Source organism: Nomascus leucogenys, chromosome 14, assembly GCF_006542625.1.
Source record: "Nomascus leucogenys isolate Asia chromosome 14, Asia_NLE_v1, whole genome shotgun sequence".
Classification (NCBI taxonomy): domain Eukaryota; kingdom Metazoa; phylum Chordata; class Mammalia; order Primates; family Hylobatidae; genus Nomascus; species Nomascus leucogenys.
Genome location: NC_044394.1, coordinates 81,473,631 through 81,489,278, shown reverse-complemented (window position 1 = coordinate 81,489,278; position 15,648 = coordinate 81,473,631). Strand labels below are relative to the sequence as shown.

Here is a 15,648-nt window from a genome sequence, read left to right as displayed (position 1 = left end):
TTCCTGTTGGGGAGAAACTGTCAGAAGTTGTGTTTTCATCTATGTTCTGAAAGTGTCTTATCCTTTCTAGCGTTGGAAAGATTGATGCAAAAATAAAGAACCCACAGGAAAGTGACACCGAGATTTCTCAGGACTTTCTTACTAACCTTGGTTCTTCACCTTATGCATTAGGAGACCAAAAAAATTACCTTTGTCATTTTGGTTTTTGTTTTTATTTATTTTACTTTACTAATCTTTTGAAGAATCTTGTACTTCACGTCCCCACATTACTGTGGTTGAAGGGGAACCTTTCTATCTGAAACATTGCTCGTGTTCACTTGCACATGAGATTGAAACAACCACCAAAAGCTGGTACAAAAGCAGTGGATCACAGGAACGTGTGGAGCTGAACCCAAGGAGTTCATCGAGAATTGCTTTGCATGATTGTGTTTTGGAGTTTTGGCCAGTTGAGTTGAATGACACAGGATCTTACTTTTTCCAAATGGAGTGAGTAACCCTTTCTTTTTAAAATGTATTTCACAGCCCTCTTGTCCTTTGTTCAGCAACTCAAATATGCAGGAATCTGAAAGGCCAGATAATCGGCACATCTTTTTCTTTCCTACTCTTCCTACGACATGAAATACATTCTTTGTTATGGAACAAAATAAGTTTATCTCTCTCTGCTTATTTTCTTAGTGACCTTAATGAAAGGAGATTACCTTGACAGGATTTCCTTTTAGGGGATCCTTACCAATGATAAGTGATGATTGCATGAAAGTCAGTTTTAAAATTCAGCTGCTCCTGTTGTCTACATGCCCCCAGTCAAATGAAATCAGCAGCTCGGGCTTCACGATAATATTAATATGTTGTGAAATGGGGCAGTGTCAGCTTCCTGGGTGGCATCCTTGGTGGGGGTTGATGCAGACACACACTAGTCCAGTCTGCAGGGGCTCACTGGGAGCCAGGTGGCAGTGCTAGTGGAGGAAGTGTGTGTCTGGCAGCCAATCGCAACCCACGGCTGGGGGCAGTGAGAGAGGGCAACACGGAAGGGCTTTGCATTTTACTCATGAGGTGGCCCTAGGTTGTGCCAGGATACTCATAATTGGGTTGCATAACTTCCATGAAATGGGCGCAGCCAGCTGAAAGCATCACCCACACTTACCAAACATGTTTCTTTTTAGATGTACCTACCTACATATGTAGGTATTTTTATAGAGACTTGAGACTGACCTGTAGGAAATAGCTCAGGGCCAGCTGAAGGTGATGGTGTGTAGATTTCATATGTAGCAGATTTCTTTTAGAAGCACTTCTAGAGTGAGTCCTCATCATTATCAACCATGCTGTTGAGAGCAGAGTGAGCTATCACTGTGAAACTTTGGTAGCACTCCTGCGGTTTTGCACCAAATTAGGTCATTTTTGTTTGTTTTTATACATAGGAACTTCCAGGCATCAGAAAAAAATTAAATAACTCTTTTGATAAAAACCAATACATCTTTAGGTGACCTTTTAAGAGTGATAATTACAGAAATGGGTCACAACTGGGATTTTTCATAACAAGCTAAGGAAGAATGAATACTCACAAATGGGGTAAAGGAAAAAGAACAACAAACACCGCCCCCCCCCCACCACAAACTTCCGACTCCTGATTGAATGAAGGCACAATTCAAAGGAATAAAGTATTCTGGAGAGGGCTGAGAGAGCACGTTGAGAGGAACAGCCAGGCATCTATGATCATCACTTGGAGATAACAGAAGCAAATGGCATTGGCCATCTTTCTGATATGGGGAGTAGAGAATACAGCCTGGCTTAGGAAGCAACAATGGAAGCAAGAGATTGAGGCAGGATTTCAGAGAGGTGTGGAGAGACAGGGTAGCAGACAGGAGATGCTAAGAAAAATGAGGTGTCCCAGAGTGGATATTGGAGACTGATCACTATGAGAGTAAAGTGATGAGGTGAGAAGCAGCTTTGACAATGGCCTTGAAAATAAATGGAATTCTACATGGAAGCAGGTTGTTTTAGACACCCAGGAACATAGAAGATACAGACATATTCAAATATAGCATAATTAGTAAGCAGTATTTACTGCAGATGTGTGTGTATACACATATGTGTTCTAACTTAGGTGTGTAACCCTTTGTAGTTTGATGTGGGATCTATCAGTGAACAGACTTTATGCCTAAAAATTTCCCATTAGAACAGTAATTCTTTAATTTTTAGGAGTACATTGCTAATAATTAAATGCCACTGAGGACTGATAATTTAATCCTGCAGTGAAAATCACTTTATCCCACCAAATTTTAAGAAAGAAATCAACCAAGAGGCAAGGGGATACAAAAGGGATAGTTTTCAATGATAGAGATGAAGAAATGAAGGTAGAGGGAAATGTACACACAGAAATCTAATAAACCAATCCTAGGCTGACAGGCAGCAAATTCAGCTTGGTGAGCAGCCTCAGAAGTGGGGGCTGGTGTTTATCCCCTGGTGTGTGTGGACACAAATGAGTGGTTTTCATAACCAGGATGGGCTGGGCCTGCAGCAGGAAAGTGTGGTCACAGCTTTGGGTCAGTTGGCCTCAGTGTTAACACCAGCCTTGGAGCTCCTGGGTGGCAGGTGCAATGTGTTGTTGATTGTTTCAGTGTTCCCAGCACAGTGTCCTGCACATGGAGTGTCATCAGTCCTCTAGCATTTGTTGAGTGTTAGGAATTGAGGATTACAGAGGTAGAGAACAATGTAGTCTGAAAAAATGGGGATATTCATGTACCCTATTCCTTTTAAGCAACAAGTCATAGAGATCCAGAAATCTCTATCTCTCCAATTCATTGAGGCCAAAGTTGGGGAGACTTTACAAAAACACACTTGAGAAGAAGGTGCTGCCAATGGGATCCTGAATCCATTTCAAGGGCCAGGTAGCTCTATCATGCCCCATGGCCACAGACCCACTACCTATAACTGTGACAACAGCCTGCCACATTCTCCAGTCATGGCCAATCTTTTATAAATTCATGCCCAAGGTGAAGGGACCAGATTCATTGGATTGTGAAAGTGTAGAATTGTGCAGAGCACTTCTGGCCTCTGGGACCAAATAGATGTGCATTTGCATCCTGGCCCCATCTTGTAGCAAGTGTGTGGCCTGTGTGAGGTGTTTAACCTGTCTGAGATTTAGCATTCTCATCTGAGCCTAAGGAAAATAGTAATTTCCCTTACATGTCCATAGTCTAATACCTGGAACTCAGTAAGTGTTAGTCTTTTCTTCCTTCTATCCTATTGTAGACCTAAAGGGGAATTGGAAGAGCCTAAGGTGGGCACAAATGTGTCAGGCATAGAGGATAACTTAAAAACACGTGTCTGCTGTATTTAGCAAATGAATCTATACATCACAGGTGCAGTGGAAGCAAACATCAAATATGAAACATTTTCTCTTTAAAAACTTCATTTAAAAAATACCGTATTGTTTTCCAATTCTAGATCACCTTTTTTGTTTTTTTGTTTGTTTTGTTTTGTTTTGTTTTGTTTTGAGATGGAATTTCGTTCTTGTTACCCAGGCTGGAGTGCAATGGCGCGATCTCCACTCACTGCAACCTCCGCCTCCTGCCTCAGCTTCCCGAGTAGCTGGGATTACCACACCCAGCTAATTTTTGTAGTTTTAGTAGAGACAGAGTTTCACCACATTGGCCAGGCTGGTCTCAAACTCCTGACCTCAGGTGATCCACCTGCCTTGGCCTCCCAAAGTGCTGGGATTACAGGTGTGAGCCACTGCACCTGGCCTAGTGATAGTCCTGATCACTAATTTCTGATCAGGAGTAACAACAACTATAAAATCTATTCACACTCATTTTTGGTCAGTAAGGCATTTAAAGAGCTAATTCAATTACACTGAGGGCAGCAACTCCAGACTTTGGTTTATTCAACAGTAAAAGAAGGGGATTGGAACAAATTGCCTTGAGAAACAAAACCTAATGCATATACACACACATTGAGAAAACAACATCAGGAGTTTATTTACCTTTTGAAACCAAAGCCACCCTCCCATCCTGGGCCAAGACTCTCTGAACTTATCCATCAGTGAAGATCACTGACATTGTGAAGATTTGCTTTTCTGACGTCCATAATATATTGTCTGCAGTAGGATATGTGCGTGTGTGTGTGCGTGTGTGTGTCTCTGTGTGTAGACTGCTCAGGTTTTCATTTATCACCCCCTGCTCCCATGACAGTTTTTAAAGTTCTTGCTCCTCTGAATCAAGAGGAGGCAGAGCAGGGTTTGCACATCAATGAATCAATCTCTTTAATAAAAATAGAGGAAAAATATTATAACTGGTTACTAAAGGGAAGATGGGTGATATTTGCAAAGTTTCTGTAGCATTATAAAATACCTTTACACTTTTATTCCATAGAAATTATACTCAGAAATGGAAATTAAATGTCATCAGAAGAAATAAACACAACTGTTTTACTGAAAGACAAGTAACTAGTAAAGTTGTGGAAGTTAAAAAATTTTTGCAGATAACCTGTGAAAACAGTTACTATCAAACACTGGTCAACAGCACATCATTGTATAAGGTAATGCTTTTATAATATTTGAACTTTAAGACTTGATGGAAAAGATCAAATTCCCAAATGAGGGGCTGAGGGCTACCATTTTGGTCTCATAACAAATAAGCTGCCTGATCCCACATGGCTCACTTGCCCTGTTTGAGCCAAGTATCTTCACTGGCTTGTTGTCAAGAGCTGATACGCAGCATTAAAATATGTTCCACAGTAGTTTCCCTGGATTTGGTGTTCAATAAATGATCACAGCTTCTTCTCCCACACTCTTCCTTCACTTTCCTTCTCTTTTGATAAGTTAATTTTTAGGAATTCTAGTTAAGGATTTCCATTTTCTCCTGTCACATGTACTTAACATGTAAAACTCAATTGTATATGTTTTTCTGAATATATTAGTTCATTTTATAAAATGGAAATGGTAATGCTTTTGTAATATTTTAACTTTAAAACTGAAAAGTGAAGAAAGCAAAAATCACTCATAAATCCATCAGTTAGAGACTTTGTTTTTTCTGTGAAGCATCTGCTTTTTGAAAGTGGTATATTTTATTTTTTGTGTGTTTTTTCCTCTAAGAATTATGTTGTGACTATCCCTTCACATCTTTAAATGATCTTCTAAACATGGGCTTTCAGTTTTAACTAACCCCCTTGTTTCATCTAACTAATCCCATTGTTATTGGACATTTGTGAATTGCCTATTTTTCACTATTATTTAAAGGCTAAAATGAATACCACTTCCACAGATCCTTCGGTGTTTATATAATTTGTCCTTCAACCAAATCCCTAAATGTAGAATTACTGGATCAAAGGCTGTGAGCATGTTTATATGTCTTTTTCTTCACACTATCAAACTCGTCTCCAGAGAGCCCTCTGCCAATTTTACCCCACACTTGAAAAAAGAATCCCAATTTTTTGTCACCTCCACAACACTGGGAAATAATGTTCCTAGAATGTTTAAAATTTGATATGAAAAATTTCTAAAACTCCTAGTGGTTTTTTCACTTTTCTTAGTAATAAATTAAACTTTTGTCTATACTTATTGCATCTTACTGCAATCAGGCAATTTTGTGGGTTGCCTGTTTATTTTTTTCTGTTTTCTTCAGTTGGCATACCTTTTACTTGTTGAATTTTAAAAGCTCTTATACACCATGGAATACTATGCAGCCATAAAAAAGGATGAGTTCATGTCCTTTGTAGGGACATGGATGAAGCTGGGAACCATCATTCTCAGAAAACTAACACAGGAATAGAAAACCAAACACTGCATGTTCTCACTCATAAGTGGGAGGTGAACAATGAGAACACATGGACACAGGGAGGGGAACATCACACACCGGGGCCTGTTGTGGGGGGTGGGGGGGAAGGGGATGGATAGCATTAGGAGAAATACCTAATTTCTCAGATTGATGGTTCCAGCAAACCACCATGGCACGTGTCTACCTATGTAACAAACCTGCACATTCTGCACATGTAACCCAAAACTTTAAAGTATGATTTAAAAAAAGCTCTTTTAGACCACCGTATAGGAATTATGTATACACATACATAGTGTGTGTGAGTATACAGTGTGTGTATGCATAAAAAACATACACACTCCCATCCACACACACAAACACCACAAATTGTGTAGTTAAGGGGTCCCCAATCCCTGGGCCAGTCTCCCTCACTCACATTACCACCTCCTGTGAGGTCCACAGTGGCATTAGACTCTCACAGGAGCAAGAACCCTATTGTGAACTGTGCATATGAGGAATCTATGTTGCGTGCTCCTTATGAGAATCTAATGCCTGATGATCTGTCACTGTCTCCCATCACCCCCAGATAGGACCACCTAGTTGCAGGAAAACAAGCTCAGGGCTCCACTGATTCTACATTATGGTGAGTTGTACAATTATTTCATTATATATTACAGTGTAATAATAATAGAAATAAAGTGCACAAGAAATGTAATGCACTTGAATCATCCCAAAACCAACCATCCCCCCTCAACCCCTACCCACCCTGGTCCATGGAAAAATTGTCATTCATGAAATCAGTCTCTGTGTCAAAACGGTTGGGGAAAGCTGATGTAGTTTATATGGAATAACAAATCTGAATAATGTGACTCTGTCATGGAGACTTTAAAGACCGATGAGAGAGTGCTCTGAACAGAACTTGGGAAAGCTGAAGCGAGTGATGATAATATCCTTGAAACTTTTGTTTGTGCCTTATGCTTGAACACTGTTTACTTGTGATTTCCAAAGACAGCTCTTATCTGAAATGTTTTCTAGACATCCTGAGTTGACTTCACTCTATTTCTTATCAATGTACAAATGTGCTACAGTACATGTAAATTAGTGAGGCTTGGTGTGCTAAGTATTAAGAAATTCCATTCGGGTGTGGTGGCTCACGTCTGTAATCTCAGCACTTTGGGAGGCCAAGGCAGGCGGATCACAAGGTCAGGAGATGGAGACCATCCTGGCTAATAAGGTGAAACCCTGTCTCTACTAAAAATACAAAAAATTAGCCAGGCGTGGTGGCACGTGCCTGTAGTCCCAGCTACTTGGGAGGCTGAAACAGGAGAATCATCTGAACCCAGGAGGCGGAGGTTGCAGTGAGCTGAGATCAGGCCACTGCACTCCAGCCTGGGGACAGAGCAAGACTCTGTCTCAAAAAAAAAAAAAAGAAAGAAATTCCAAAATGCAGATATTTAAATTGAGAGCATTGGTGCACCAAGGATGTTTAGTCAAACAATTGACCACAGGGCTAAGTATTCTAAGCCTGTTGACTGATCATGACTTCACCCAAGAACAAGGAAGCTAAATCAGTAGACAATTGATTGGAAAGGAAAATGAAGAGTCTCTGATCTTTTCTATAGCTTGAAAAAATTAGTTTGGCTTTATTAAATTTTGACTTATATATAAATAATTTACTGATGTGAGGTACACATGTGGGTGCTTCACGGGCACATTCTATGCACAGTGGGTCTAGCTCCAGTGGCTGCCAGCTCTGAGGGAGAAGTCTGTGGGCAGTAGGTTCTCCTTGCTTGGTGTTTGCAGAAACAGTGTCCAATGGTCAAGGATGGCCATTTAGCCCCCAGCCTTCCCACATGGTCCCTGCATGGCCCTGGGACCTACCTCTGGGTGTCAGATGTGCTGGAATGAAGAAAGTGGCTTTATTACAATTAGTATTAATTCCTGTGACATGTATGGAAATGTGTGTGTGAGAGAGAGATGTTTGAGTGTACCTATGGATTTGAATATTGTTGATGCATTTCTAATCAGCTCGCTGGCTTCTGATGGAGGGTGTCAAAGGTGTGGGTGGTCTGCTAGCTACTCATTCTCTGAGTAATTCTACACCCATCCCACTATCCACCCCTGGGATGCATAGTCCAGAATACACAAAATTGGACTGAAAATGTATGAAATAGGGTTGTGACTCAAGCAAGGATTTTTGAAGTAGTGTTCTCTCTCTCTCTCTGTCTGTCTCTCCCTGTTTGTCTCTCTCTGCATGTGTGTAAAAGAGATAGATGAAAGAATATTGATGAAAGCAGCTACAGTGCTCATATTGCCCCATGCTCTACTTCCCAGCATATATTAATAATGATAATCATGCCAACAGCAATGGGACCGCATTTAATTTTTTCAGTAAAAGTACTACCAAGTAACTGGGACATATATCCAGGAACTGCTACTTTCCATTCTTTTTTCCTTTTTCTCTAAAGATCTTTAACTCAAAAATTTGGATCACTCTAATATCAATTCGGCTTTTACTTAAAGTATTTTAACTTGCTTTATTAAAAACAGAACTGTAAAAAGCTACTACTGGAGAACAATAAAAACCCAACGATAAAGAAGAACGCTGAGTTTGAAGATCAGGGGTATTACTCTTGTGTGCATTTCCTTCATCATAACGGAAAACTATTTAACATCACCAAAACCTTCAATATAACAATAGTGGAAGGTAAGGGAAATCCTAGAATTGGGAAGAAACAGATGTATTTTAGTAAAATGGAATTTTTTCATTCTTCAAAACTGTGTAGGGATTGAGAGTCCACTTAGTTGGGGTTGTGACCACACCACTAGTTCAAATATAAGGGTCAAAATCTTCATTTTGGTGCTCCTCTACTTGGCTAAATAAACCTTTCTTTTTGGCAGGAAATGAAAATCTGTATGAATAAACCTCACATGAGTCAGCTCTCTCTTATATATGAAGTTTGAGTAAATTGTGGAATCTTTTGTTGTTGAATTTACATTTTCACTTCACAAATATTTAGTGAAGGTATCTATACTCAGTGAACTGTACTTAGCACAGGGAGGCAGGGAAGCAAGGAAATATGAGATGAAGTGAGCACTGTACTATTCTCAAGGGATTTGATTATAATCAGGAGAGGCAATAAGCTACATAAAGGTGTATGAAACAGCATCATCTGTGAGGCTGCAAGAGTGCAGGGGGAGGTTGGGGGAAGGACAGATGCAAGAGGCTCCATTTGACCTGGGTCTTGGAGGGGGAGCCTCATGAAGCAGTGACCTGCTGGGGAAAGGGATCTCGACTGAGAGAGTGTAAGGAACACTGATGTGCTGGTGGGAGGGGAGAGATGCTGGACCCAGGCTGTGTGTGATGGAAGAACAGAATCCTGGGACATTAAAGGTATTTAATTAAACCTCACCCAGTGAAGATATTCATCATAAGGCACAGCCAATGATTGATCATTCAGTCCCTTCTTGGGAACTATCAAGGAAATGATCAAATCATAGAGCAGTGTAGTCCAGATTTTAATATCTGATTGTTGAAGTCTGTTTTTCCACTGAGTCCAAATATATCCCTTCTCGTAGCTTCCAACCACTGATTTTGATTTGCCTTCAAGAATTTCACAGATTAAATCTGGCTCCTTCTTAAAATGACAACTCCTTTCGTGATTTGAAGACAGGTGGCTTATCCAGTCTGAATTTTTTTCCCCATCATCCTGAGAAACTGGAAACTGTAACACTTGTGTGGGTGGCTTGCTCAACAAAATCTGTGGGCTCACATTTGCTACAGCCTTTGCTTTAGCAACATCTTTCCTCTTCACTACAACCATGTAGCTATATACACCCACGCATTGCCACAGAAACAAATTACCCCAAGTTTAGGGTCTTCGGTAAAATCAAGGTTTTGGCAGAATTGCTTTACTTCGGGAGGCTGTAGGGGAAAATGCGTTTCTTTTATTTTTTAATTTATTTTTGTTTTTTTGAGATGGAGTCTTGCTCTGTAGCCCAGGCTGGAGTGCAGTGGCGCAGTCTCAGGGCTCACTGCAAGCCCACCTCCTAGGTTCACGCCATTCTCCTGCCTCAGCCTCCCGAGTAGCTGGGACTACAGGCACCCACCACCACGCCTGGCTAATTTTTGTATTTTTTTTAGTAGAGATGGGGTTTCACCGTGTTAGCCAGGATAGTCTCAATCTCCTGACCTCGTGATTCGCCCGCCTCGGTCTCCCAAAGTGCTGGGATTACAGGCGTCAGCCACTGCGCCAGGCTGGAAAATGTGTTTCTTTGCCTTTGCTTTCTCCAACTTCTAGAGACCATCTGCATTTCTTGGCTTGTGCCACTTCATTTCAGAGCCAAACACATTCGCTTCCCTCACCTCATCTCCTTTTTGACTCTGACCTTTCTGTCTCCCTCTGACGAGGACCTTGAGATGACATTGTGCCCACCTAGATAATCCAGGGTGATCCCCTATCTGAGGACCCTTAATATAATCACATCTAGAGGTTCCTTTTGCCATGTAACATATATTCACAGGAACTTGGGAGTAGGATGTGGGAAACTTCGGGGTCTATTATTCTGCCTGCTACAGCCCAGAACCTGAGAAACCCATAACTGAATTTTTAAACTCAAAAACTTAAATTCTATGTGTAATCATATACCCTAAACTCTCCAAATTTACTTTCCTACATGTATTTTTAATCTCATATAAATCTCTGTTCCTTTGATACTTTCAGAACCTACCCTGTCTCCCACCATCTTTGCTTTCTGCCTATCAGCAGCTCTTTCCTTCCTTCTTTGATGAAGCTGTAGGAATATCCATTATTAAAAAGGTACTTGCTATGGGCCAGGGATAGTGCCAAGTACTGGAGTTGAATCATGTCATATAATCCTCACAACAGCTCTATGAGACTGTGGCCTTGGGTGAGTTAATTTCCTTAGTTCCTCTCTGCCTCAGATTCCTCATCATGAAATGGGACAGTAATGGTTCATCCCTCGTAGGGTTGGCTGACGATGACTGAGTGAGTGTGTGTACAGCTCTAGGATGGCTCTAGGGACAGTAAGAGTTCTGCTGTAATGACCATCTCCCACTGCTGGGTTCCCAAACCTCACCTGCAGCACAAGCTATTCTTCTCTCATAATTGTCCGTCTTATTTTTCTTGTCTTCTTGGAGAATGTCAACTGAGTCTCTCAGGACTCCACTCAAATGTTGCTCCTCCTCCATGCCCCCATGGCCTTTTGTTTGCATTTCCGATTGCTGTCAGATTTGCATTACATGTGTGCCTCTGTCAATAACTTGAAAAGTTTCTGGAAAGGTTTGCACTGAGTTCTGTTCCTCATCTTTGCATCTTGAATACCTATGATTGGCACTTGGCACATAAAGGTGCTCATTACATGACTGTTGTGTGCATCACTGAGACAGAAACAACTCCTTCGATGCCACATGCAACAAGAAGTCTAGACACTTCACCATCCTGGCTATTTTTCTTTGGATTTGGCAAAGTTTGCCACGAGTCTACAGAAATTAGAGCTTGGAGTTGGGGAGGACAGCCAGGAGGTGTTCTGACCTGTGTTGAGGACAGAGGGGTTCTGAGCTCCCGCCTTCTCCATGTTGTGTCTTTATTACGGTCCCCTTGCCTTCACAGATGGACATCTGTCAGCTGCAACATAGTGACTGCTGTAGTGGTGGAAAGGTGTGATACCTCTCCTCCCCATCCTAAGGGTCATGGCAATGTTCCCATAACAAAAGGCTGATTAACAAGGGGCAAGCAAGTTTTATGTGACATGGGAGCCTTCAGAAATGAAGACCCCAGGGCCGGGTGTGGTGGCTCACGCCTGTAATCCTAGCACTTTGGGAGGCCGAGGTGGGTGGATCACCTGAGGCCAGGAGTTCGAGACAGGCCTGGCCAACATGGCAAAACCCTATCTCTACTAAAAACAGAAAAATTAGCTGGGCTTGGTGGTGGGCACCTGTAATCCCAGCTGCTTGGGAGGCTGAGGCAGGGAAAATTGCTCGAACCCAGGAGGTGGAGGTTGCAGTGAGCCGAGATTGTGCCATTGCACTCCAGCCTGGGAGACAGAACAAGACTCGGTCTCGAAAAAAAAAAAAGGAAATAAATGAATACCCCAAGACTCAGGAAAAACCACTTTTTTCTTTTTAAATGCTTAGATTCTAGAAGCATGGACAGCTATGTAGAAATGTGATTGGATAAAAGGGTATGACCTAATGCTAATGGACTGCATGGGGAAACCCAGCAAGACCTGTCCAGATTCTTCTTGGCCTCTCTGTTACATTTCCTTTTCCTGGGTAGAGGGCAGAGGGTCTTAAGACTTACTGTCAGATCAAAGAAGGCCAAAGAATTTATAGCCAGCTCCTAGACAGAAAGGCAGGAGAAGGTTAGAGTCATGCTTCTAGGTTCTATGGCTTACTTTGGGGAAAAGGATTCTAGTTTGTATGATCCGCCTTTGGAAAGAGGGAGTCTGGTTTCTATGACTTGCTTGGGGGCATGAAGCAGGAGGGCAGGAGAAGCTCAGACAGATCTTGGTTTTGAGCCTGCTTTGAGGCCTTCCAATGTCCTTTGGTTTAAAGTCCTCAGCCTGCCAAAATGCCATACTTTGGGCACTGTTTTTGGAGCCCAGGAGTACCATTGCCTTCAGCTCGTACTCATGAATCACAGTCATCTGAATTCCCATGGGGCATCTGCAACTTTCCTGGTCTCACGCTCTGGCTGATCAGGTGGCGTCTCCTCCTACTGCTGAGGACCTCTCTGCCATTTTGACTCTGATAGCCTCCTAGGTAGACTGGTCATGTCAAGGGCACGAAATAAGATGTTGTCTTCCTTCCGTGACCTACATGGGACTGCACCCTTCACTTTACACCAGTTGTGCAAACTCAGGGCTGATCTGGGTTTCCAATGATATAACTTGAGATTTAGTAGACAGCATCCTTTGCTAAAGATGTCTTTCACACTGCCTCATCTCAAGTCTCCCATGTAAGTTCCTGGGGGAAAAAATGGATCCAGAGAAAGGTAGTCAGTAGGAGTTTTCCCCCTCACACAGAAATTGCCTCCTGCCCCTTTGTCTTTGAATTCAAGCCCATTTTGCTTCTTACTGTCAGACCTGAGAGTTAGTTCTTTCCCTGGATACATCTCAGTTCCTCCTGCCTGTCTGCCAGCATTCCAGGCTTGCCCAGAGACTCCAAATCCCAGGATAACCCAGTCCTGACTCTCAACCCCGGAGTCCACTGTGCTGGTTTCATCCTCCTGTTCTTGCCCACATATCTTCCCACTGCATTCTCCACTACTCACTCTGGCACTGCACTTTCTGAGAGGGCTCAGGGAGGTGTAGGAGCTGCAGGAGAGCTCCTGAGTCTCACTGTACTCTACTCAACCAGGCATTCTGCTTGTTGAGCACCTGCAAGTCCCAGAAGGGATGTTCTGGATGTTGCTTGGGAACACCCCCAAAGCAGCGGGGCTACTAGCAGGGAACAGTCCTGGTCGTGAGGAAAGTTACCAGTGCGGATATCAGGGCTAACAATAACTTAACTATGCACCAGTTCAAATCTATGACCATAGCTGCTCTTAGGGTTTGCAGTTGCCAGCTACCTTGGGCAAGAGCCTGCTGGGTGATGACTTACTTCATCAGATGGGGACTGAGGGGGCAGCATCACCCAGATGGGGACTGAGGGGGCAGAATATATGTGCAGTACTTCCAGTCGGGGTCAGAAGCCGCTCAGGAGCAGAAGTAGAACTTGGCCTATAGGCATGAACTTAACAGAAGGGCCAGGGCCGAGGTGAGGCTCCCGGGGCACAATATTGAAGGGACACTGCTCTCAGCATCCTGCAAGGGAACGGTGGGCACCTAGAGTGAGGGATTTGCTTTTCTCAACCTGTCTTGTCCCTGCAACCTGTAAATCCATCACTGGCCAGCTGAGGAGGACAGATGGAGGGAATTGAGACAGGGCAGAAAGGCTCTTCCCAGTGATTTTGCATGGTCCAACTCTTGCATGTTTGATCGTCTGGGAGTCAGGCTGCAGTGGATGGGCATCTTCCTCTGCCTTTTAGTTAAAGTGAGCAGAAGCTGCCAATTTGAGTGAGAGAAAACTAGATACAAGGTGCTTTCAACATCTCCGTCAGCATGGAGTTGATGGAGAATGAAGCTATAAACAATATGATCTGTGACCTTTAGTTAATGCAAATAGGACTCAAGTGAACGTAAACCAGTAACTATTGGAATCTTTGTTACATGAAATGAGCATATTATCATAGATGCTTGTCTTAGAGAAGCTCAAGGCAACACTAATACATTTGTCTTTTCTTTTGTCACTTCTAGATCGCAGTAATATAGTTCCGGTTCTTCTTGGACCAAAGCTTAACCATGTTGCAGTGGAATTAGGTATATTTCAATATACATATATTCTGCGTTTATAAGTAGGGGACATAATAGAGTCTTCCGAGGGTAAATATGATTCATTATTGAATGACACTGGATACACATTTCATACTTACTGAATAACATTACAAAACTAAGAAAAGGGTGCCATTTTTTGAATGTTGCCACTTTTAATCTGACTTAAAAGTGGCAACATTTTAAAGTTCAAGAGACGGTGGAACTGCCTGTGATCTGTAGACTAAGGTTTTTGTTGTGCTGTGTGTGGCTTGTCTTTAACTGTCTCTATGTTCATTTCTAAGTATGAAAATTTAGGCCAGGCGTGGTGGCTCACGCCTGTAATCCCAGCACTTTGGGAGGCCGAGGCAAGTGGGTCACTTGAGGTCAGGAGTTTGAGACCAACCTGACCAGCATGGTGAAACCCCATCTCTACTAAAAATACAAAAATTAGCCAGGCATGGTGGCATGCACCTGTAGTCCCAGCTACTCAGGAGACTGAGGCAGGAGAATCTCTTGAACACAAGAGGCGAGGTTGTAATGAGCTGAAATCACACCACTGCACTCCAGCCTGGGCAACAGAGCAAGACTCTATCTCAAAAATAATAATAATAATAATAATAATAACAATAATAAATTTAAAAATTCGGTGAAAACACTCTGGAGAGATGAGTCAAACTAATTTTGTGGTCTGAATGTTTGATTAATTGATTCACTTTGAATCAATTGACTGAGTTGATTGTATATTTGGGGTTTGTCTAGATAAGCCTTATGAATCAACATGTCCAATTGAGTAATTTCTTTCAAAAGAGAAAGGAAAGAAAGAAAGGAAGAAATTCACATATGCTAAATATACTAAGCCAGGTATTGTGCTAGGTCATTGAAATATATTATTGAATTAAATCCTCCAAGCAACACTGAGGCATGTATTCTCATTTTATGAATTAAATAATTGAAGTGCAAAAAGGCTAAGTAACTTGTCTAAAGTTAAATCACTAAAAAGTGGCAAGTCTCTGTTGATTGCTTCCAAAGTCCCCACCTTATAACCACAGTTGGGGTCACAGTGGTTTATATGACCACATGTGCCCAGTGCAGCTGGAGTCCTATGCCATTTGTACATGAGGTTTACCTGCTTTATATTTTTATTTATTTCTGTCTTTGTTTCATTATTTTTTTCTTCTACTCAGTGGGGCTTAACTTGCACCTTTTGTTCTAGTTTGTTGACCTGAAGAGATAGATAATTAATTTTAATTATCCTCTGGTAGTGTATACATTCAAACTCCAAGTTTCCCTGTAAACACTACTTTAGCTGTTTCTCATATTTTCATTCTATTCAGTTTAAACCATTTCTTAAAATTTCCCTTGTGATTTCTTTTTCCAGCAAAAAAAATTGGTGTTTCTTAATTTCCAAATATTTGGTGAACTTTCTAGTTATTGTCTCTTATTGATGTCTTGTTTAGATTCATTATAGTCCAAGATTATACACAGTGTCATTTCAACCTTTTGGAATTTGTAGTGACTT

At 41.9% G+C, this 15,648-nt stretch overlaps 1 protein-coding gene across 7 annotated transcripts in view; it reads left to right on the top strand.

The window, feature by feature from the left end:
- The window catches only part of IL18R1 (interleukin 18 receptor 1), a 42,091-nt gene that overhangs the window by 11,602 nt on the left and 14,841 nt on the right, over positions 1-15,648 (top strand). For 2 of the 7 annotated variants that reach the window (XM_030827159.1, XM_030827160.1), the window contains exons 3-6: positions 243-486; positions 4,371-4,536; positions 8,304-8,460; positions 14,073-14,135. In XM_030827159.1, coding sequence (XP_030683019.1) covers positions 243-486; positions 4,371-4,536; positions 8,304-8,460; positions 14,073-14,135 — 630 coding nt within the window. Of the gene's footprint in view, positions 1-242; positions 487-4,370; positions 4,537-6,339; positions 6,397-8,303; positions 8,461-14,072; positions 14,136-15,648 lie in introns of all 7 variants that reach the window. The other 5 variants (XM_030827163.1, XM_030827162.1, XM_030827161.1 and 2 more) reach the window with 4 other exon arrangements.